Source organism: Melitaea cinxia, chromosome 8 (assembly GCF_905220565.1).
Source record: "Melitaea cinxia chromosome 8, ilMelCinx1.1, whole genome shotgun sequence".
Lineage (NCBI taxonomy): Eukaryota > Metazoa > Arthropoda > Insecta > Lepidoptera > Nymphalidae > Melitaea > Melitaea cinxia.
In genome coordinates, this window is record NC_059401.1 from 9,375,299 (window position 1) to 9,400,058 (window position 24,760).

At 35.0% G+C, this 24,760-nt stretch overlaps 1 protein-coding gene across 1 annotated transcript; it reads left to right on the forward strand.

Annotated features, from left to right (window-relative positions):
- Positions 1-289: 289 nt before the first annotated feature.
- LOC123655869 (cilia- and flagella-associated protein 44) lies at positions 290-23,217 on the forward strand. The gene is made up of 41 exons (XM_045591616.1): positions 290-326; positions 794-947; positions 1,722-1,884; positions 4,291-4,445; positions 4,615-4,778; positions 5,299-5,429; positions 5,532-5,636; positions 6,011-6,160; positions 6,549-6,608; positions 6,684-6,926; positions 8,248-8,424; positions 8,705-8,896; positions 9,035-9,177; positions 9,587-9,717; positions 10,398-10,578; positions 11,052-11,217; positions 11,469-11,572; positions 11,832-11,937; positions 12,044-12,216; positions 12,579-12,788; positions 12,911-13,021; positions 13,229-13,397; positions 13,829-14,002; positions 14,449-14,646; positions 14,717-14,852; positions 14,933-15,032; positions 15,423-15,525; positions 15,652-15,771; positions 16,260-16,458; positions 16,632-16,930; positions 17,118-17,320; positions 17,579-17,807; positions 18,775-18,879; positions 19,007-19,114; positions 19,187-19,341; positions 19,816-19,965; positions 20,154-20,295; positions 20,610-20,766; positions 21,212-21,337; positions 21,508-21,647; positions 23,096-23,217. The coding sequence occupies exons 1-41, from the start codon at positions 290-292 to the stop codon at positions 23,156-23,158; spliced, it is 6,132 nt and encodes a 2,043-aa protein (XP_045447572.1). The 3' UTR covers positions 23,159-23,217.
- The last annotated feature ends 1,543 nt before the right edge of the window (positions 23,218-24,760 follow it).

A 24,760-nucleotide genomic window follows, 5' to 3' on the forward strand; every position in this document is an offset into this window, starting at 1 on the left:
AAGCATTGTTATTTAATTTGTAAAGGTACCAGTAACAATAACATAACAGCGGAGATTATTTTTTGGGAAGAGGCCAGATGGAAATAGATGACTATTTAGATATAAGAATTAAAAAAAACGTGATTGTAGTTGTGTATAAATACTATCATTTTTAAAAGAATATTAAATTCAGTTTCGTATAATTTTTACGGCGTTTCTTTACTTCTCAAATACTAGATGTTACTAAGCAACATGTTATTTATAAATGTCAAACATTTAATAGCATATTAAGCTTTTTCGTGTGTATGAAATGGCTGACGAAGAAATATTAGGCGAGCATGAAAATGGTAATTATTAAGTTAATAATAAAGTTAAAATATAAATTTTGTAGACAAAAATACGTTTAAGATTAAAATAATACGATTTGGTTTTATAGCAATATTAATTAAGTAGAATACGAAATTTTTACAATCTCTTTGGTATAATGGTTCATGTAGGCGCCTAAACACAGGTGCTTGCGGGTTCAAATCCCGCTCGGGAAGAATATTTGTACAAATATTTATTTTCGAGTCATCCTTGTGGGTCTCACCACCAAGCCTCGGAGAGTATGTTAAGATATTGGTAGCGGTTGTTATCGTAAACACTAGCGATCGTTAAGAACTTATAAAAGGAGATATACTCACCAATTCGCCTTTAACCTTTTCCTCTACGGAGAAAAAAGCCTATGACCAGCAATAGAATGTTACAGGGTAAATAAACCAGTCAACAATTGGATACACATGTTTGATGAAAACAATTGTTATTTTTATTTAAGAAGAAGAGGTGATTGAGGAAGCTCCGCCCGAGGAAGTTGAACAAGAGTCCGTGGAAGAAGAATCCATACTCACTGAATATGATCCTGATGATTTTTTTTCCGGTGCCGTGAATAGTCTCGACTCTACAATACCACTTGATTTATTTGAATTTAAGTATCCTTTTTTTAATAACTTTTTATCTTTGCTTGTAAATAATTACTGTAATTGTGTTTGCTTGGATACGAATAAAAGCCCTTAAATTAAATCGACAAGCACATCATCGACCACAACAATATAACGTAGGTAGTCAAAAAATAAACTAGTTAAATACGCCTTGATAGAGAAAAGTCAAAAATAGTGGTCAGATCTCGATGAAATTGAAACGGGATCATATGACAAGAACCAGCTTTCAATTAGAAATTATTAAAATCGATGCACGCGTATAAAGTTATAAGGTAACACACATAAAAAATACAGTCAAATTGAGAACCCCCTCCTTTTTTTGAAGTCGATTAAGTACTATTAACATAAACAATAATAAACTTTAAAGTGACGATCTTTCTGGTTCAGTAGAACGAGTCTTATTTAAAGCCGAAGGCTAACACAGCGGGAATCCTCCTAGAAACTGTTATTTGTGTTTGTATAAATATTTGCATTATGCTTTGGAATCGTTTTTGTCGGTCTTTTTACCGTGACTCGAAGAGTATACGTAGATCCCAATTGGTCCCGGGTGTTATCATAAACACCTAATGACGATTGTTACTCTCGATTAAAAGTTAAAACTAACTGCCAATCTGCAGTAAAATAGCGTGATGCACTAAGCTAAACCGTTCTTCCAAATAAAGAAAAGGCCCTTGCCCAGAAACGAGGTGTTTACAAGCTGTTACAGTTCAATTCATTCAGTAAAAAATAAATTCTAACAATACCAGTTCCTATTGTTATGTTAAGACATTCTTATGGATACAATTGTCAAAAGTACTTCAACCTATGCGCCTGTGACGATTCGGTTGTTTGCTGGGCTGCTGGAAGCATTATTACATTCTTAGATGTTAGCACTAAGCAGCTATGGTTTCGGAGAAGTACCACAGGAGGTTCCATTGGTGCTGTTACCGTGAGTAGTACTTACGTAGTACGTTACGTTTACGTTACGTAGTAGTACTGTACGTAGTTACTAGTTAGTTACCATTTATATTCCCAGAAAAGTACTGCACGTGTAGTGTCCGGTCTTAAATATTGCACGTCGATCGTGTAATCGTAGTGTTGTCTCCGCTCACTGCTTATGTGACGTTTTGTAAATCGTTGTTTAGTTGAGATTGAGTGTGTAAATAAGAGAACTTATAGAAAAAAAATATCAATACAAGTAAATCATAATAATTGTCTTAACAACTCCTAATAAATATTGAACTGTTAGTATAGTAGTACGATTGATAGGATATAATTGTATATGATGCAACTATTAGTAAATAAATAAATTTTAATCATCATCTTCCTGCCCACCACACTACAGTACATGGTCCCTACTCTGGAGGCTGTCAGGGAGTTGGTGTGATTCTTTCCTCTCGAATGGTTGAATGTGTGATGGAGCATGAATGTGTAAGCCCGAGACTCCTCTGGATCAGGCTAAAAGTCGGACTCACTCGCCTTTTTATCCTTGGGGTCTATGCACCGACAGAGCTGCGCGGAGGTGGGTCATCAAAAGCCCAATAAGAGAGAGAGAGGAGTTTTGGGATAGTATGAAAGATGTCTTGAATAAGTGCGGAGAAAATGAACGGATCGTGATGTTAGGGGACTTTAATGGGTGGGTTGGAGTAAAGCGTGATGGGTATGAAAGAGTTCTGGGTACGTTTGGGGAGAGAGTGAATGACAATGAAGGAGAAGCCTGCTTGAAGTATGCTTGGAATGGAATCTTTGCGTGGCCAACACAATATTTGACCACAAAAAGATCCATTTGCATAGAAGAGATGAGGGTGAGTCTAGAAGTATGATTGATTTTATAATAGTGGATGAAAGACTGAGAAAGAAAGCGCTAGACACAGACCACTTCCTGCTCGTAGCCCGAATGCGTGGCCTCTTTAAATGGTGGCTACACCGAAAGGCCGAGCCTACGAGTGTTTTGGACAGAGTGAAAGTCGAAAACCTACAAGAAAAGGAAAAGAAAGACGAGTATGTAGAGAAACTGAAAGAAAGTTTTAAAGGCATAGAAGAGATAAGTGTCATTGAAGATTTGTGGGATACTTTTAAGAAAGGGGTCGTGAATGTTGCTATTGAGGTATGCGGGGTAGCTAAAAGAAGGAAAGGAAGAAAGAACTATAATGTGGATGGAAAAAGATGTACAAAAGGCTGTGCAAGAAAAGAAGAAAGCGTAGTTGGATTGGTTAGCAACAAAAGCTAACCAAAAAGTTCAAAAGGCAACGGATGACGAGATAAAGGAAGCTAAGGTCTAGAAAGAAAGAAGAACGAAAGGATGATTTTGATAGAAGGCTCACTGAAGATTCCAGTCAAAAATCAAGTTTTTCTGGAAATCCATCAAAACTGCCAGAGGAAAAACCTCTACGTCGGAACTGAGTACAATCAGGAGTCAAGACTGGAGCATTATAAAAGGAGAAGATATGAAAGTCGACTCTTAAGGAATAAATGCCAAAAACGGTATGTTTCATACAAAAAAGGGTGTGCGTTGTAGACTATACAAAAGAAGTAAAGCTTCTTTAGCCCTGCAATGGTTCGTATATCTAAGACACAGTGCAAGCCTATTCACCTGCACAATTGGCTTGCACTATGTCTTAGACACACTGATGATGATAACTACATAGAAGGATTCAAAACAGCGACTATCATTGCTGCCAATAGATGAAGATGTTCGCTAATTTTTTAAAAATTCAACCTTAAATGTTAATACCAATAGGTATTTTTTTTACGTTTCCGATTTAAACTTAAAATAAAGATGTTATTGCGTGTTTTCAAGAAGGCTGTACTTTATTCTTTCAAAATGAAAAGTATTGTGAGAGCTTAATCTTAAACCTCTTTATATTATTATGTACTTTTCATTTATTTACACATCTTTACAAATAAATAAAACTGTAGTGTATGTTTGTAAAATTAAAATAACCACTTTTTACTAAATGCATATGGATGTGTACACGCTACACCAAAATAACATTTTTTACAATTTTTGTCTGTCTGTCTGTCTGCCTATTTGTTTCGGCTAATCTCTGAAACGGTTAGACTGATTTTGACGGGACTTTCACTGGCAGATGGCTGATGTTAAAAGAAGTAACTTAGGCCACTTTTATTGTAGAAATTTATTTATTATATAACTCTGTGAACTGAACAAGTTTTTTTTTTTGTTAAATTCAACGCAGCCAAAGTTGCGGGCACAGTTAGCTAAAATAAAATCAAACGGTGTAGACAGTTTGTCGAATTTATAGTTAGCATAAAACTTGTAACATTTTTTGAGTGACTAAATAAAAAAAGAAATAAAAAATAAGTTGACAGAAATAGCATTCTATGTATTTTCCAGTCCTACAGAAAAGACCCAAATTACCGTTTAGTCATCGCAGAATGCAGAGAAGGTATCAAGGATCCAATAATATTGTTGTACACATGGCCTCAGATGGATATAGATGCTGTTCTACGAGATGGTACTACGAATGCTTACGCTGTTTTGGACTTTAGGTAAATGATAAGTCACGAACTTACAGTAATAAGACGTAAAACTTTTTCTTTTTTTCAATAATTTTAAATGCACTTTCTTTCAATTTATTAGAATACATTAAAAAATACTTGGAGTTGTTGTTTTTCTTAATATTTTACTCAAGACAATTAAATATTTACTTTTAAACAGCCCCGATGGAGAGCTCCTTGCTTCTGTAGGGAAGGAGCCAGATTACAATTTGACGATATGGAACTGGAAACGACATAAAATCCTGCTGCGCACAAGTGCTTTTTCGTTTGATGTTAATACGGTTATGTTTTCACCTTATTGTCCGGGACAACTTACGACAGCAGGTGGGTTTTACGACGAGCCACTGACTCTGCGACTTTGAGGGAGTACATTTTTAATAAAAAATATTTATTCACTGACTAGCTGTGCCTTGCGGTTTCATCTGCTTAAATTTGAGAAAGATACGTAAGAAAATATTATATAACCTATAACCATCCCCAATAAATCATCAACACAATTTTTTTTAATTCGAACTAGTAATTCCTGATATTAAAGCGTTTAAACAAATAAACAAAAAACAAAAAAACAAACTTTTCATTTTGTTTTGTATTTATAATATTAGTATCGCTTGTCGGCCTTTTGGCTAAGATCAAAGTGTAGTATAAATTTTTTAGAATCTTTCACTTCAAAGTTCTTAAAAAAAATGCTGAAATAAATTAAACCTAATCAAAGATCTTTCCTCGCAAAACATAGTTTAGAATTGTCACTTAGTAGATACAATGAACAAATTAAGGATTTCCTTACATAATACAGTTTAATTATTTAGCTTAACATTTTTATTCTAATCTTATACGATTTTTACAGGAGCCGCTCATATAAAATGTTGGAAAATGGCACACACCTTTACAGGGTTAAAACTAAAGGGTGAATTGGGTAGGTTTGGAAAAACAGAGATATGCGACGTGCTTGGTGTTTATCCAATGCCTGATGAAAAAGTAAAATATTGTTTATATCTTATTTAAAATCACCGAGATAGGTGAAATTGTAGAAAAGTCAAATACAAAAGAACTGTTTCTATTTTATAAATGAATTTGCAGGTTTTATCTGGATGTGAGTGGGGAAACATTTTAGTTTGGGAAGCTGGCCTAGTGAAATTAGAAGTAACGCAACGTGGAAGGAAGTCCTGTCATAAAGCTCCAATCGTATGTACTGCTTTATGTACTTCACTTATTAAACTGATATTTTAACGACATTGCTTTTTACATGTTTTGGATATGATGTTTTTTTGGATAAAGGTGTTCTCTCTTTCTCTTATAAACTTGATTAGCGACAAGAATTATGGTAACCAGAATAATTTTTTCTCGACGATAAAAGATGACAGCGGGCAGCAAATTCTATGTATATGATCTATACATAGAATTTGTATCCATCTACCTGCAGCATATGGGATCTTTTTGTGAACCAAAGTTGGCTCCAATCCTTCACTTGAACGAAAAAGAGGCCTTTAAATAGAAGTATATAGAGCATGGATACGATTATTTTATGTACAAACGTTTAATAATATTAATAAATTTAGGTTCAATTTATGTTAAGTCCGGCTGGCGATGAGGTCACAACTATCGCTCGTGATGGATATATTCGTGCTTGGTACTGGGATACTGTTGATCAGGCGGACCCGCCGGAAGATGACCCGTTCGTCGAACTCAATCCTGTTGCTGAAACCTATGTATGATACCTCACTTATTATTTTAGACATAAGACCTTAGACACTATTTTTAGAGTCTCGAGAGTGGCCAATCAGCTTACGGTTCGTTAGCACGGTACGTTTGATGATAAGTGGGTACCGTAGCTTATGGGCGCTCACAACATCAGAAGGATTGCAAGCCAACTCCACTCCGCATCCTTCTAAGGAGCTCTCGCTAACTTATACGCCACAGAAACACAATACTACCGGAGACTAGTATTATTTGACAGTGATCTTCTGTAAGGTTGAGGTAATTTAGCAGTCTTATATTCTTGTATGCTGTATTTCTTTACAAAATTTTCAACGCTCGTGTTTTATCTATTTGGCAGTTATTATACTTTATTGTAAGGATTTATTTATCTTTTTTCAGGTACCGGGATGCCAAATAATGTGTTTAAAACATCAAAAGGATATGTATTGGTATGCTCAAGTATGTATAAAGTCTTTTTAAATTATTTATTTTTAGATATAAGTTTTTAAATTATCGTAAGCCTTATCGGTATAGGATGGCAATGGAGGAATTTGGACGGCAGATCTAGAGATAGATAAATTAGAATGTAATCATACGAAGGTTATGACATGTCACGCTAGTGGCGTAGTAGCAATGGCAGCGTTGCGATTACATCCCATACTACTGACTGCGGGTGAAGACGGGGCGTTACATGCATATAACACGCGAACCCAAGCTCTTCTTGCAAGATATCATTTTCAAGCAGCCATAACTTGTATGCTCTATCCTCCAATAGACGTAAGTTAATTTTTATATTACGATGTAAATAAAAACAGAAAATGTGATACAGACCTTTCTACCACCTAACCGCAAGGCATCGCATGAATCTGCACCTCTATATGGTTGAAATCCCACGATCTCGCACTAAACGGTTTGCTTCCTCGTTCCTAATACGCACCGCAAAAATTTGGGATGCCCTTCCGGCTTCCGTTTTTGCAACAAACTATAACTTGGGTATTTTTAAATCAAGAGTGAGGTATCTTCTAGGCAAGCGCGCACCACCTTAGGCTGCATCTTCACTTGTCATCAGGTGAGATCGCAGTCAAGCGCTAGTCTATATATTAAAAAAAAAAATAAAAAAAATACTTTTCAATAGAAAGTATATGCAAGAAAATCTTAGATCTATTGCTGTGTGAAAAAAGACACCAATAAACAACATTCGCATTTAATATAAGTATTGTTAACTTTTGACTTAAATTAAAAATGAAAAACGATGAATCTTGTGACTTAAATTTCATCATCATCATTACAGCCTATACAGTCCACTGCTGGACATAGGCCTCCACAAGTTTACGCCAAAAATAACGAGAACTCATGTGTTTTGCCCATAGTCACCACGCTGGGCAGGTGGGTTGGTGACCGCAGGGTTGGCTTTGTCGCACCGAAGACGCTGCTGCCCGTCTTTGGCTTGTGTATTTCAAAGCCAGCATTTGGATGGTTATCCCGCCACCGGTCGGCTTTTTAAGTTCCAAGGTGGTAGCTGTGGAACTGTGTTATCCCTTAGTCGCCTCTTAAGACACCCACTTGGTAAAAAAAAGTAAAGAGGTTGACAAACTGTGAATACGGCTGTCACTACACCTGTGTGAGCGTAACGGCAATATGTTTATACGCGAGCGACAAAGACCAAAGATAGGTCAATGTACGAAATTCTTCGTGCTCCGCGTCCGTGCTATAGCTTACTAACTTGGTAGTGGAAATTTAAGTACCCACATAAACCTAAATGTAAGAAAACAAAATAATAGACCATACAGATGTTTGCCGTGGTCTGGGTGTTTGTGTATTCCTTGTGGGTCTCCCCACCGTGCTACGGAGATCAGGTCAAGCCGTAGGTCCCGGTTGTTATCATGTACACCTGATAGCGATCGTTACTCATAGTAGCGTATATATACGCCAACCCACATTGGAGCAGCGTGGTGAATTAAGCTCTGATCGTCTGATCTCTCCTATATGGGGAAAGAGGCCTATGTATTACAGTCTGAAGAGTACTATTATTATATTACGCTTGTATGTACATGTATTATTATAATCATATACATCAATATTCTGTTCCAATCTTCAGGTCGATGAAACCTCGAGGATAATACTGGTAGGTTTTGCAGACGGAATCATGAGGACGCTACTTATTCATCCGGAGCGACTTCAAGCCCAATCGACTTTAGTAGAAGTACGAGTACATTCTGATCTCACTGTCCACAGCGCGGACTCCGACAATGCTGACATCATTGATTTGATATCGGTTAGTTTGATTAATATGATTCTTATATTTTGGACTAACTGACCTAACGTATGTACGTAGACCTGTTTTACGAACTGTGAAGGTGAGAGATGTGAAGTTAAAATATTCGTATTTTTTGGATATTTTCCAATTTAAGGTGCAATTATCTTAATTTGTCAATCGATAGGAATCTTCTTCAAAGTTATCCAGTTCTATATAACACAATAGCGATTAATTTTCACTTATATAGATGTTCTTAGGACGATACAAAGTTTGTAATTATAAAATGCGATTGTTACAGTTATTAAAGCCACACTCAAAGACTTTAACTCAAATAACAATAAATGAACAGCGTACGTTATTAGTAACTTGTGGGGAGGATAGTGCCATATTTATGTACCGCTTGGAGTTAGGGACGCCCTTCACACTTCACAGATTGGGATTTATAAAAACACCTAATAATATGACTTTTATGACTTGGAAACCGAATGAGGTGAGTTTTTTAAAGTAGATTGTTTATGATTATAGCTTTGAAGACACTTCGACACTCGTTTATATTTTCTATATTGATAGTAGCAACGTTTTCTTGAATTCTCCCAGGTATAATTTAAAATGTAAATCTCAATTTAAGGAACGCGTTCTTCTTCTATGTGGACAACTCGGTCTCATCATAGAAGCTACGTTGCCAGATTTACCAATTAAAAAATATAACGAAATAACTACATTCAAGCAAGAATTTGTTAAGACCGAAGAAATATTAGTTAAAAAATATTAGTAAGTTCTACTTGCAAGTTTTATGAAGTTATATTGAAGTTATACTTGTTTTGGCACGTTAGGGCACAATGATGAGATTACATTTTTACGATGCGAGCGCACACCGTCACAAAAAACCAAGACCCTGAAGTTAGCTAATCAACGAAGAAGAAGTTAGCAACGTGAAGTTACCTAGCCAATTAAGTATAACTTCTTACGTGCGTATATAAGTAAACACTCACTTTTTTATTTATGGGAAAAAAAGCTTTATTTACAAAAATATTTATTACAGGGTTAAATAACATTGCACTAAAAATGTCGCGTATTCGCTAGTAAATGAACATAATTATGATAAAATCAGTAAGAGGACTTCAACATATATCTTTTAATATTTATTATTCTTTGTTTCTAATTATGTGGTTGTTTTAAGTATGCGTAATAGACCGTTTCCAACTGAAGAAGATTTGGCAAGTATTGATGAAGAAGCTTTGAAAGCTCAAGAGGAGAGTGAAAAGAATAAAGACGAGGAAGAAGAAGAATGGATTGGAGAAATACAGTTAGGTAATTAATTTAGTTATTTTTTCATTTGAGATATAAAACACTGCAACCATTGTACTCAAAACTATAACTAATAAGTCTGATATTTGTTCTTACAACAGTTAATTTGTTGATCAATAAAATACTCAGAGATAAACAAATCATGATTTTAAAAAAGTTCTAGAATTGAATAAATTCTTAGATATGTGTATATATCTGCTTAGATACAATAGAGCATTGTGGCTGGTTTTTTATCTTTGAAAAAGTAAAAAATAAAATAAAATAGAATAGCTTCAGTTACTAACATCAGTTACTATGTGCTTTATATGAGAAAGGGTATAATTTGGTTCTATCTTTAGTATTCATTATTATTATATATATTAGTGTAATATGGTTTTATTTACGACGCTGTCAATGACTCGCACTGAAATGCTGCCAATATCGTGTCGTAAATTTTTATTACGCCTTTTATTGTATGGATTCATGACCAGAAAGAATATAGGATTTTGTAGATATACCTAAGTATTATCCTGTGATGTCAAAAAGAGAGATTTCAATATTATCCTACCATATGAGCAGTATTGCTGCTAGACCATTTATGTTACCCTCAAACCATGGTCGTTTAACAAAAATTCGAATCGATCTTCTATTAAAAAATTCCTTCAACGCTATGTTTGATATTTCATTTCATACAAAAAAAACAGTGGAGAGTGAAAATACGGGCGGTACTACCATCACATGGGCTCAGTATTGCGAGGAGGGTATTTGGGTGACACAACAGGGTACAGGCGCGCTGTTGCTTGTGCGGCCCGGTTCGAACAAAATACTCAAATACGGTCCTGTCCCTGGCGCCTGGGTGGATGATATCACAACATTGAAGTTCATGTATGTGTTAAGTTTTGTATGGTAAATTCAAAATAATATAAGTGATTTTGGTTTACGAATTAATATCGTCATAAGTCACAAGGCAAAATGCTTGTTTATTGTCGATCGTTCGATCTACTTGCCCGATTTTAAATTGTTGTTAAATATTTTTACGTTGGAAAGCGTATATAGGTATGGAGAAAGTATTAGGATTTAGATAAATTGTACAAGATATATGTAAAAGTGAAAAGCAGTGACTATAAACTTCAACGCAGTTTTAAAAGCGCTGTATAAATCAATACATATCTAAATATAAAGTTATTTCAATTGTGTCACTTATAAAATGACTGATGTAGTCACCTAATCAAACCTGTGGCTACAGCTTAGCTTAATATTGGCAGCAAATCTAATCTAGAGAAAAAGATTCCAGATTCCAGAATAATTAGGAGATTAATATTAGGAGAGCTCTGTAATATAAAATATCCAATGTCTAGTTGCGAAGATCGATATCTCTTGCTGGGTACAAATACCGGGTATATTCGAGTGGTACGTATGCCCGTTGAAGAGGAAGACACGCCTGAGTATCATTACATGACGTGGAAGATGGCTGAGCAAAAACTACTTAAAAAGCTCAAGGGAAGACGATTGGCAAAAGAAGAAGTTAGTATCTACCGTGAAAATACGTCATATTATATGTGTGTTGTAACTGTAATGCTGAAGCTTAACCCACTGAGGTGTTTTACACAGGTTTTTTCAAAATCGATTTCTGTACATCGGGTATTATTATAATGACTATAACACGAAGACAATTGTTTTCTTGTCATAGTCACTATTATGCTCATAGCTGATTAATGTACTCCTACTTATATAAAATATAGCTTCCACAATTAATATGGTATTTTGTTTCATAGACTCAACCGATACCTAGGATAGACTTTATTGATAACTACTATCTTCCAATGCACGATCGTTACATGGGAGCTATAACCTGCCTGGAGTTCAGTTCTGATGGAAAGTGAGTGTTAATTGTATAAAAATATTAAGCTTCAACAATATAATTAATTCATTTTTGAAGTAAAACTTCTTTACGCACGTTTGACTCGGGGAGTAAACTGGTAAATGCGTGACAAGAGCGTTACAAAAAATGTGACCGGGTGAGGCGAACGGAAGTTGAAAGGGAGATTTAAGTTAGATGGAGTTAAAGAAGTTTTACTTCAGTCGTGTGGTCTAAAGCACACCACTACTTTTATTTTATACTAACTGTTTTGTTTAAGATATTTGTACACGAGCGGACGTGACGGCAACATTTTCTCATACACTATTAATTTTTCGGAACCTTTAATACCTGTACCATCGTTACCGTCAGCAACAGAAATAACTGTAAGTATTTTTTTCAACTAATAAAAATTGTACGAACGAAAGGTTTTGTTGTTGTTTTTGGCTTATCAGTTTTATAATAAGTATTAACTTGTTTATCATTAAGCAGAAAGTAGAAAAAATTAAAGAGCCTAGTACAGTTGATGGAGAATTAATGTCGCACGAGGAACTGAAGCAGAAGGAAGAGTACGACAAGATGATATCTATCGCGAACGCTCACAAGAAACGTGTACGCGACCAGCTCGCTGAGCTCACCGTCGAGTACAGCAAACTAGTTAAAGCGTACGTTTTCTTTATCGTATCCAAACGTGCTCTGTAAATACTTGTAATTTTTTATCAGCTTAATTATTTAGATTCCCAAAAATTATAAAGGTAATAGTAATCGTCTGCTTCTTGAAGGCAGATTTTCAGTGTTGGGTCCTTTAGGCAATACTTATAATGAAATTTAAGTATGTTGTAGTTACGTAAATTTTTATACTACCACATACAGACATACCTAAAAATCTGCTGATAGCTAGAATTTAAATTATTCCTATATGTTAAAATCTTTAGGACAAAGCTTAATGACATTGAATAATCAAAATCATAACACTCTTATAATTTGCTATGAGCCAAGAATACCCAAAAAATAATTACATATTTAGAAACCGAGCGTTGCCATACTCGCAACAAGTGGACGTCACTCTGGATCCGCGTCCGCTCGCTGTTCAAGAACAAGAACTCGAGGAAGCCAAGGCACTCACTCGTCGCAAACTAGCTCATCAACTCGAAGCTTCAGATCTTGCTCTGCACAAGATGTTTTCAAGAAATATCATACAGCTTGACGTGTTTCCTTTCACTTTGAAAGCTATTAGGTTAGTCAAAACACATTTTGCGATGTTCGATATTTTCAAATATAAAAATAGGCGACAATTGACTTTAGTAACTAATAGTGATTACATAATATGCTTGCATCTAACATGTTTTGTATTAAAAGGGATCCGGAAATTATGATAAGACCGTTACGGCAGAAGAATCTATCAAAGGCATTTTTTGCCCAGCTTGAAGAGGTTCACCAGAAAATGGCCGAAGCTTCTCTTCGTGGGCGGTAAGAATTAACATTTTGCCTAGTATTTTTATCAGCAAGGTATTTTTATTGATGTACTAAACTTCTTTTTTCATGCTGTCATAGGAATTTAAATTTGTTTGAATTAATTGAAGCAGAAAAAAGGTAAAACATAATATAAATAAATGCTTTAAAGTTAGGTGAAATCAATTTGATGTTTGATCTTAAAGCGAGAAATTATTTATATAGGAGAACCGAGTCATCTACTCAAAAAGCTGCAGCAAAAAGAGCAACATGGGGTCCTCCTCGAGTAGCATCCTTTCTACTGGGTTTACCGCCAAATCCACCTCACCCTCTGAAGAAAGCTCTCCGAAATTATTACCAGAGACTTAACCGACACCATATTCAGTTTGTTGAGGTGACTAAAAACTTCTTTATTTTGTACTTATTGGTCCTGTAGATCATTCAAGAAAAAATTTGTTTAAGTAAGCTAAACCTAGTAAGTGAAGTTTTTACGCAGTTGTCATGCTGGGCTTTATAAATTTTGATACAAGCTATACGTATTTTTGTACTAGGCGTTTGTGAAAGTGTTGAGTATTTTTGAACGCTAAAAAGATTTTCACTCTATTTGGGGCCGTGGAGTTTTGAGCCAATAGGTAATATAAATTTCAAGATGGATTTATTATTTCATTTTGCTTTGAAATTAGTTAATGATAACATCTAAAAAGTATTTATTAAATGTCCTATAATATTCTAAGACTAAACTTTAATTTGTTTTAGTGTAAAAGATATTACAAGAGTACACTAATATCGTTATATTAATTTAAAAATAAATGTTCATTTTCATAGTGGCAAGAGCATCTGTCACAGAAACCAGATCCACATGCTTTACCACCGGGAGCTGGGGATGCACTGAAGGAAGCTGAAGCAACTATTGGCAATCGTGTACTCAAAACACAACCTGACTACGTCGCACCGCAGGGTCACAACACACAGCTTCGAATTTGCCTCACGCGCAAAGAGGTAATATTGTGTTAAGTAATAAAAACACACAGAAATCTATACTAATATTATAAAGAGAAAGATTTGATTGTTTGGTTGTTTGGTTGTTTGTATTGAATAGGCACCGAAACTACTCAACCGATTTGAAAAATTAAATTCTTTCACTGATGGGACGCTACACTATCAATGGGTGACAAAGGCTATGTATATTTAAAAAAAAATATAGGGGATTTTTTTGCTTGCGATGCTTCTGGTGTTGTAAATGTCTATAGGCTACGGTAATCGCTTACCATCAGGTAAGCTATACGCTTGTTTGACCTAGTTATATAAAAAAAGTCACCCATCATCATCACTTCTGTGTTATCCCTTAGTCGCCTCTTACGACAGCCAAGGGATGAGAGAGGGTGGCTATATTTTTTATTGCCGTAGCCACACAGCTTAAAAAAATTAGTGTACATTAATTTTAGATATTTGACACTAAGCGTGAATTTAACGAGAAGGTACTAAAGTTACGAGAGCAGAAAGTAAAGCTCGTTGAAAAAATGCAAGAAATTAGTAGGCGCTTGGCTGAAATAAGAGTCGAGATTCCGCACAAACTTGCACTTCCTCTTTCTCCAGTGCCAGCTATCGATGAAAACCTAGAGTTTCCCGAGAAAAATCTGCAGGTACTATCAACCTTATATTAAATTTTCTGTTTAAAATACTATAAAAAGTAAAATGCTAGAATAATTCTAGATTAAGCCCGAGGTTGTTGTCCCCACAACACCCAGATCGACAATAGGAAGGAAGACACAAGAGCGTAAACGGTCAATGTTATATCCGCAACAAAGGATTCGACAACCGAGAGTTGCGCGCTTTGTGCCTATAACAGGTACGTGTAATTTTATCAATTCAAAAAAAGTGATTACAATTTAAATAACGTTATGCTAAGATAGTAGCTTTTATACACAGAATCTCGACCACTTGCTGCTTCTTGGGAACTATTGAAATCCAAACAAGAACAAGATTCGTCGCCAATAGAAGTCGAAATTCGTGAAAGGCGAATTGAAAGGTAAATAACTAGTATGAGATCGTATTGTTAAAAATGTTAGTATTGGCAAAACAAAATTCGTAAATTCGAAAGTAGGTCATCGGTCGGTACGTCAGTTTCCTCCCGTCACTGTTGCATTTCCTTCCGTTTCTTTCACCAGTTTTCCGTAAAAGTTAATTTATACTTTTTTCATTCTTGATTTGTTGCTACTATGTATAAGACAGCAAGGTTATATGCGTTTTATTTGTTACGTTTTCTTCTTTCATCTTGAAAATCACAAAACACTGACTCATATACTGGTTGTTGTCTAAGATAATTTCGCTTACAAATAATGTGACTTGAATACGTTCAGAGTACTAATTAAACTTATCAAATATATTCTTACTATAATGACATTTTCTGACAACCTAGGCATTTATATGAACAAGACATGCTGATAATGGAAGCGGGCATATTGGTCCAGCAGTTTGATTCAAGGTTGCAACAACTTCAGCGGGAGCGTATTCGTGTGCAGGTAACTCGTTTTTTACAAAATATTTTTAAAGTACGTTTATTTTTCTAATTCTCTATTTTTAATAAATTTATAAAACTTAATAAATTAACTTAAAAGTATGTTAATTAAAAAAATTAACAAATTCAGGAGAAAAATCAGTTATTGGAACTGCATTTGTACCAGTTACATAGGGAAATGACAGTGCTGAACCGTTTTGAGGCGCACGAGGATCGACTAGCTGAGAGGGTTTATGCTAAATTGATGCAGGTAATTTATTACCGTAATAATCTTTCATTTTATTTTAGATGGAAGATTTTATTTAAAAAAATGTTTTGATACGCTTTCAATGAACATTTTGGAAGTAAACTAACAAATAAATAGCAGTAATGCACGGTCGTAGCTGACGGAATGAAGCTACACCGCTGCTGCGTATGTTTCATAGATATGTATCTACCCATATGGGTAAAACGCTGGATAGCAAACGAAACGTTGCAAACTTCATAGCACTATCTGAAACCTATAGGAAAAATTAAGTAAAATTTCTAAGATTATAAAAATTAAAAAAAAAACTTTCAATTTATTGCGAAAACCAAGATTTTGTGTAGTGCCAAAACTAACATATAGATAAAAAAATTGTCTACGTTTCATAGTCGAATTTCGAAAAATTACTCGAGAAATTTGTTGAGGCAAGTTTTTTTACTGCAACTTGATTTAAGGAAAATTAAATTTTACTATGATGTTTGATATATTTGTAGGTACGTAGTGTCAATGACCAAATAATCGAGTGTGAACAACGAATCGAAGAACACAAAGCAGATAAAGAACGCATGGACCTTGCGTGTCAAGAGCTGCAGAGACAATTCAAGAAGCTAGTTCAAGACAACAAATTTGCAGACTTCCTTCGAAGGATATTTAAAAAGAAGTATAGGCCGCCTCGTGATCGACAAGATGACGGTGAGTGAAAAACTTTAAAAATAAAATGATAAAATTTTTAGCCTGTAACACCAAAAGCATCACAAGCGTGTTGCCGACCCTATCCCCAATCCCCCACAGGAGGAATAACGTAATTGTTATTACGTATCTATTAACATATTAGATATGATGATTAAAACAACACACGTTTATAGAATCATCGGAATCGGAATCAAGTTCTTCCTCGAGTGAAGAAGAAGACGAGGGTAGTCTGGACAGCCGTGACATTGGACCTATAAGGCTCGATCCAAACATCTGCCCAGATGGGTGTGATGTAGAGATTTACAATAAAACATATGAGCTTAGAAATACAAGGCACAAACATGAGCAAGATATGATAGAACAAGATCGGTTAGTAGAGCTTCTTAAAAAGGATATCGACGCACACAACAAGATCAAAAGAAAATATTCGGTTCAGTTGGAGAAGAGGAAACAGGAACTGCGAGAATTCATGGTACGCATGTTCGTTATAAAAGTACTATGTTCTTTAAATATTTTCTGATTTAATTGAAATTTTAATCACATTAAAAAAAAACTTTTTGAATTTGACTTCATTTTGACAGATATGTTAAAAATGAGAAACGAAACTCTACACACATAAAAGAACACCAAAAATTTTCATTTTATTTTTTATCTTTTAGATGGAGAAACAAAGTTGCATGAACGACGTGGATCAAGTAGTGGTGTTGAGGTATGACCAGATACGAGCGTCAGCGTTACGTGGATGTCAGGGCTCCACAGGACTCTCACACACCGTGGTGTTCCCTGAGAAAATGCTTACCAAACTGCGTCATCGAGTGCTGGAATTGAAGGATGAGATCGATCAGCAGAAACAACGGCAAAAGTGAGTACCTGTTTTTGTCTGTTTAATTTATTACTGTAGCAGTTTGTAATATGATTTTACCGAACCAAAAGTTTTTTATGTTTTATATATGAAATGGTACTATTGCTAGTATACAATGGTCAAGAATGCACAAGATTTTGCGGGTTCAAGTTAAATTATTTTTTGGTAGCCATTTTGGTCTACTCTCTTTTTTGCATTTCATAAGATTTCGTGATGGACCTAATGGACTTTATTTTGAATGAGCTGTAAATTTCTCAGGGTGAATCGAACTCACCTGTTTCGTATGAACGTGGACCTACGCGCGATGGAAGCCCGCGCGGCGGAGCTAAAGGCTCAGATGCGGGACGTGCTGGCTCGCAAGCTCGGTCGACCTCGCGCTGCTGACCGAGCGCTTGATGAGCTACTGAGGCGACTCGCTCGCCGGCATAAGTTCGCAGGCGCCACGCGTGCACCACCACACTTACTACAGCAGCTAGCCTCCTGGATTGTAAGTAATACATTACGTATATTGATTCTTATCGCATTACACAAATTCACAGCCGCTACCTGCGTTCCCACTTTCCGCAGCGGCTGGCCAACTGGACCATAAGTAACACATTACTATTGTTGAAATTTATAACATAACAAAAAATCGCAGCTGCTACCCATGGAAAGTAATGAGTCATTCCCCAATCGAGTGTCTGTAGCTACTACACTGGAAAGACTCAACCACAATGTATTGTATAAGATTCAAGATAATTAAACTGTTTATTATTTTATTACCCATGCGCCGCTGTGTGGCTACGGTAGTAAAGAATATAGCCACACTCTCTCTTCCCGTGGATGTCGTAAGAAGCGACTAAAGATAACACAGTTCCAATACCACCTTGGAACTTAAAAAGTCGACATAAAGGACATAATAAAGGACAAAGCCAGCCCTGCGGTCACCAACCCGCCTGCCCAGCGTGGTGAACATGGGCAATACTCATGAGTTCGCGCCGTTTTTTGGCGCGAACTTGTGACTCACTAACTTGTCACTAAGTCCAGCAGTGGACTGCGATAGGCTGAAATGATGATGATGACCTACGCACCATTCCACTTACTGCAGCAGCTGGCCTCTGGGACTGTGAGTCGCACTTTACAATAGCTTGTACCTGCCACAAAAGCTACGATGAACCACAGAAGCTAAGAGGAACATTAGCGTCGTGTCGTAAGGCGGCGCAAGTTCGCGGCCGCCGCATCTGCTGCAACAGCTGGCTTCATGGGCGATGAGTCGTACTTTACTGCCGTTGATGCTTATCACATAACATAAGTTCGATGCCGAGTAGCAGGGGGATTCTGGGGATGAGAATAAGGGGTTTAGGGGTAGCGTAATTAGAAGATTTATGAGCTTGTCTCTTTAGGTTACAAGTAATTTGCTGTATAAACGATATCTGTTCTTTTCGTTAAAACTGCAAAACCATATTGTTTGACAGAAACGTCACAGTGAGCTCGAACAGAAGTACCTGACCGTACTCAATCGATATTCGGATCGTTTGCGACTCGCTGCTGCACTTCAGGCTGATGTTTATCCACAAAAGGTAACATAACAATAAAATAACATGTCGATAAGTTTACTTTATCTCCTATAGGGATAATCTTACGTTTAATAGTAATACGGTTAATGAGTTCTGCTTTATATTTTAAAAAGTTTTTTTGTATGACCAGCCACCAAAAGATCCATCCATAATGGCGGGAGGTTATGATCCAGAACAGTACCAGCGTGACGTGGTTCGAATGCGTATTATTAGATCACAACAGTTGCACCAAATTAAGGTAGGAATTATCACTTTAGATTTGTATAAAATGTAAACAGATGCTCAAAAGTTTGGCTTTTTTACTTTATAGACATTAGAAGAAGAAATTCACGAGCTGCGTTTGAAGCCATTGTCGCATATTGCTTCGTCTCCTGTATTGTCGCCTCCAGAATCAGATCGATCACAGATTAACCTTAAGATGGTACCGCCGACTGCAAGACCGTTGCGACGAAAATATTTCCCTATGTAAGCTTTTCGAAATTATTCAAATCGATATATTTTATAAGCAAAAAAACTTACAATGAAAAAGATAAACAAATGATAACCTGATAAAAACAGTTTTTTTTATTTCTGGTAGAATTTTATTAGTCTGCTTTAAAAATTACTTAAAATGTAAATTGTCTTATCATATGGGTTAGTGCACGTTAAGCAATGTAATTATCTTGGTGATCTAATAACCTTCTTTAATTTAGTTCATTTCGGACAAAATTGCTGATTTGCATAATATGCCTAAGATTTTCATACTTCACGTATGATGTCTGAACTTCTACCTGTGTATACTTAAATATCTTACTAAACTTACAGCTGATATTATGTGTTCGAGAATGTGGCCATATGTAGCTTTTAACAGTTTAACATACTTTACTCAAATATATATATTTTTTTATTTTAACTAGTTATAATCGCAAAACCATTTGACTTGTTTTACATTCTACGCAGAACACCTCTTGGTTCACAAGTGAAATTAGTGTATGAGGTGAACTTGATGAAACTTTTATATGACTGTTTGGACATGATGCGAGTTTCCCGAGACGATGCAGAAGAACTTCTAAAAGAACTGACAAACGAGTTACCTCAAGTAGTTTCAGGGTAAGGAGTGAACTCGAAAGCATTATAAACTAATGTTCGATTTGAAATTAAAATAATTTTATTCTATTAATTGCATGCAATACACACTTAACAATATTTGACCTGGTGGGTACTTACACATGTCTGATGCACATTGTATAATATTGTAATAATGGACAATTGACTAAAGATTACTTTTATTTATCTAGTGCTAAGACTCGTTTCGAAGTCGTTGATACACTGGTCCGAAAGTGGCTACTGAAATATGGCGGTGATCCGAGCCTCTACAAGAAACAGACGCGTGCCTTTGACGCTCTCGCTACATTGGCTGATCGACTTATCAGGCAACATGTAAGTAAAGTAACGAACAAGTTCCCCTTTTTCTGGTGGAAATATTATTTCTTTATTCAGATAGAAAGAAGTATTATTAATAATATTCTAATTTCATGTACCTACATCAGTTCTTTAAATTTATAATGGAATAAATTTATAGTAGTTCTAATTTTTTGAACTGTTTTATTTATTTATTCGAGACAAAAATATCCGTTTTTAACACTATACTTTTAATTTGCCGATATAAATTTAAATAATTATTGATGACACCACAGCATTTTATTTGTGATATTGTTTTGATAAAACCTGAATATTTACCATGCAACGGTTAGATAGAAGCAATGGAAGGGTATGACACAAAGACACATGAAGTGATGAAATCTTTGGAGGGAGCCCTCAAAGAGGTGACAGATGAAAAGCAGCCATTGCGAGAACGACTCGGTCCCGCTCTCGCTACATTGATACACACCACGGAGACAGGTACTACGAGCTATCTTTCTTTTTAAGTAAAATTTTTACGCACACTTGACTTGGGAAGTAAGTTGGTAAATGCGTGACGAGAGCGAACGACAAGTGTGATCGGGCAAGGCGAGCGGAGAAAGAGAGAGAGCTGTGAGCACACATTTTCTTTTTCGCTTTCTATCATAGCCAATTACGTTTCGTATATCTAAGACGCAGTGCTGGCCTATAGTGCAGAAGTTTTACTTCAGTCGTGTGTTCTAAAGCACATCCGTTTTTTTATAAAAATAAGTCCACAATTCTCATTTTATCCGTAAACAACTTAGTTTTTAGCTAGAGGTGTAACGATAATAAAGATTAACTCCTAGTCTGTCATCGATCAAATATACGAAAATTTTAAAAATAATATATTGAAGGTGCATATATGTAATATTTTCTTTTATGTTATTTATCTGTTACTTAAATGTTATTTCAGACACTGAAGAAGCTATGACGATGGCTATGACATCGCTCGTTCAGTCGCTGGTCGATGAAGAACACCCCATCACTGCAGCGTCTATTGATACCATCGACATTTTTAATGTCGTTGAAGATATTAAAGGTTTGCTGTAGACTAACTTGTGTTACTATGATGTTTAGTAATTAATTTTCACATATTTTTTACTCTTTGAGGAACGGATCGACAATCACTAAATTGTGTCCAGCAATGATTATACGTATTATGTATGTAATTATGGTAATTATTTATTATATACTCGTAATAAAATCTAGATTGCGGAGTTAAAGCTCCGGAAGAGGAACTCACGAACGTAGTAAAGTTGGCTATAGATTGTCTTCGCGCTCAAATGGTCAGTCCAGAAGAAAGGCAGCAGTTGAAAGAAGAAGTTGAAGACGCTCTGCATATTGATACGGTTTGAAATTAATGGGCACTTTTGTTTAATTCACATATTTTCATGCTAGAATCAATAGTAATAGCTCTTTTAGGATTAAAATCGGAAAAGCTTGTTTTCGCTAGTCAAATTATTTTATTGGTTATTTTATAACTCTATAAATTTACTTGCAATGCTTAAATAATTTAACTGGTAAAAATAACTACTGAAATGAACTGACAGAGCTTACAGTGCCCGACGACAAATATTGCAGATCGATATTTCGATAGAAACAATCGACTAATTTTAGCTTCGTAGAGCGTTGTCTCTGGCATAAACTACCTATATGAAGATTATGATATAGATCGGACTGTGACAGATATAATATAGTATATATATTTTGCATAGTACCATTTTTACGCACATATAGTAGCAAACTTATAAAAAAAATATTCTCGGCCTCAGCTTGTGTTTCTGTATATGTTCACTGTACACACTAATATATTAACTTAACCTTAACAGTAAACTTAGGCTATATTCCGATATGCACTGCGACCGTTCAGTGTGAAGTCAATTTAGTATACTGTGAAGCTGTTACTTTATAGCCCGTTATACTAGTTACTATTTAAAGCGGAACGCAATTCCGTATACTGTCAGCCGCATTTTTTGACGCAGCATTCAAATTTCAAGTAGATACGTTTATTAAACAATTTTCTAGTTCATTAAAAAAACTGTTTTTGGAGTACTATCAAATTAAAAATATTTTAATTAATATTAATTGTAAATCGAATATATAATATAACAAAAGTAAGTAGTTTTTCATTAAAAGGAATATGTTTTTCATTACTCAACTTATGTTAACTTTGTATATAAGCTAATATACAGAGGTTACGTAGGGTAAAATTTAGGAGTTTTTTAAATTAATATATACAATGGCAAATTTACTTGCCTTTGCACGATCAAAAATTTCCCGCGTAACATTCAGCTCGTATTGAACATTTTTACAAGTTTTTTTAACAGTCTAATATGGTTAATTTTTGCAATTCTTACATTGTTTTATTTACTAATTAATCTAAACAGTAACGCCTACCTAGAAATAGAAAAAAATAAAAATAAAAATTGCATGTTTTTAGGATAAAAAAGGACATGGGTTCATAAGCCCGTGGATGTATATATATATATATATATATATATATATATATATATATATATATATATATATATATATATATAAAAGCAGACCAAATTCTCATACCGAGTTATGAGAGCATAAGAGATCTCGGTATGAGAATTTTGTCTGAATTTGTCCATGTTTTATGAGATTTTTTTCATATGGTAGCTACTTTTATAGAATGATATGTGTCATATTTATCATTCTTGTATAATCGCTAAGCATCGCAAAATATAACGTGTTCACATCATTTTAGCTACCTAAGTTGTCAATGTCGTGAATTATACATTTAATTAAGTAGATTATATTTTTTTTTCAGGATGCTCTTGCAGCAGAAATTGAGTCTTCTAAAAGAGATAATGACATGAAAAGCGAAAAATGAATAAAATATCTGTCACGTAGAAAATAATAATTTAGAAGACATTTTGTTATTAAGCCTTTTTTAAATAAAAATATAAAATAATATTTTTTAATTGATTAAAAAAAATACACATAAAATTAACTGTTAATTAAGTTAAATCTTATTAAAATAATATTAAATCATAATAATATACAGATGGGAAGAGCTTTTATACGCTCATCATAAAATATTCCATTAATCCAAAAAGGAGTTAAAATTAAATTCAATGAAAAATGATCGACATTAAAGTTGAAATAAATAAATAAGTAAATATAAATAAATAAATATCTACTCAATACATACACGGTCGTCTGTTCCTAAAGTAAGCAAATTAATGCTTGTGTTATAGGTAACAGCCGACCGGTATATAGCTACATTTTTTTGATAAACATACTTATAAATAGTACATATATAAATATATAAATAAATATTTATATTACACCCAGAATCGAACCCACAACCCTTGGACAGAAAGCAGGGTTACTACAAACTGCGCCAACGGGCTAGCCATGAATACACGTTAAGTACTAAATACGTACTTATTTATCTTTACTTCTCAGCCTAAGTAAGACTTATTGTTTGCTAGTGAATGAAAAAAAAAACGTTCACGATTATATAGATGCGAAGCCCGTTATTAACGATTTTAACCTTTCGTTAATAACGCTTAATTAACCGTATTTTATGCTTCTTACGGTTAAATACCACTGCCAGATAAAAAATACAGTTAAATAGAAAAACTCCACCTTTTTTAGAAGTCGGTTAAAAATGTAAAAAACGGAATCTTTCTCCTTCGGATATCGATTTTTCACTTCACCGCATATTGGTGGCTAACCTTAAATTTGGTTAATTATCGGTAGCTAACGGGGTTTTTAACAAAACTATAATCACGATCACGATTCAGCCTGTAACATCTCATTGTTAGGATTATGCCTATTGAAGTAACTTTTTACGCACGCTTAACTTGGGGAGTAAGCTGGTGAATGCATGATGAGAAAGTTACGAAAACTGTGATCAGGTAAGGCGAACGGAGCAAGAGAAAGAGGAGCGAGCACACATTTTCTTTCTCACTTTCTCTAATACCCAGTTACGTTTCGTATATCTAATACACAGTGTAGGCTTATTGTGCAGGAGTATTGCTAAAGAAGTTTCACTCTTCAGTGGTGTAGTCTAAACTTCTAAAGCACACTTGTTTTTTTCATGTAAAACTTTTAACTTTAAATTCGGGGGCGCGACTTTATTACCTAAAAAAATAATTGTGTTTGCTCACAAACGAAAAAAAAAACCGACTTCAATTACATCGACAAGTAATACAACGTAGATCGACGAAAAAATAGTCAAGCAACTACGCGTTATCAAAGATTACTCAAAAAGTAGTTATCAGATCTCGATAAAATTTATATGTGACCACATGATAAACATCAGCTTTCGATTAAGTTAAAAATTATCAAAATCGAAACACCGAGTAAAAAGTTATTGCGGATTTTCGAGAGTTTCCCTCGATTTCTCTGGGATTCCATCATCAGATCCTGGTTTTCTTATCATGGTACCAAACTAGGGATATCTCCTTTCCAACAAATTTTTTTT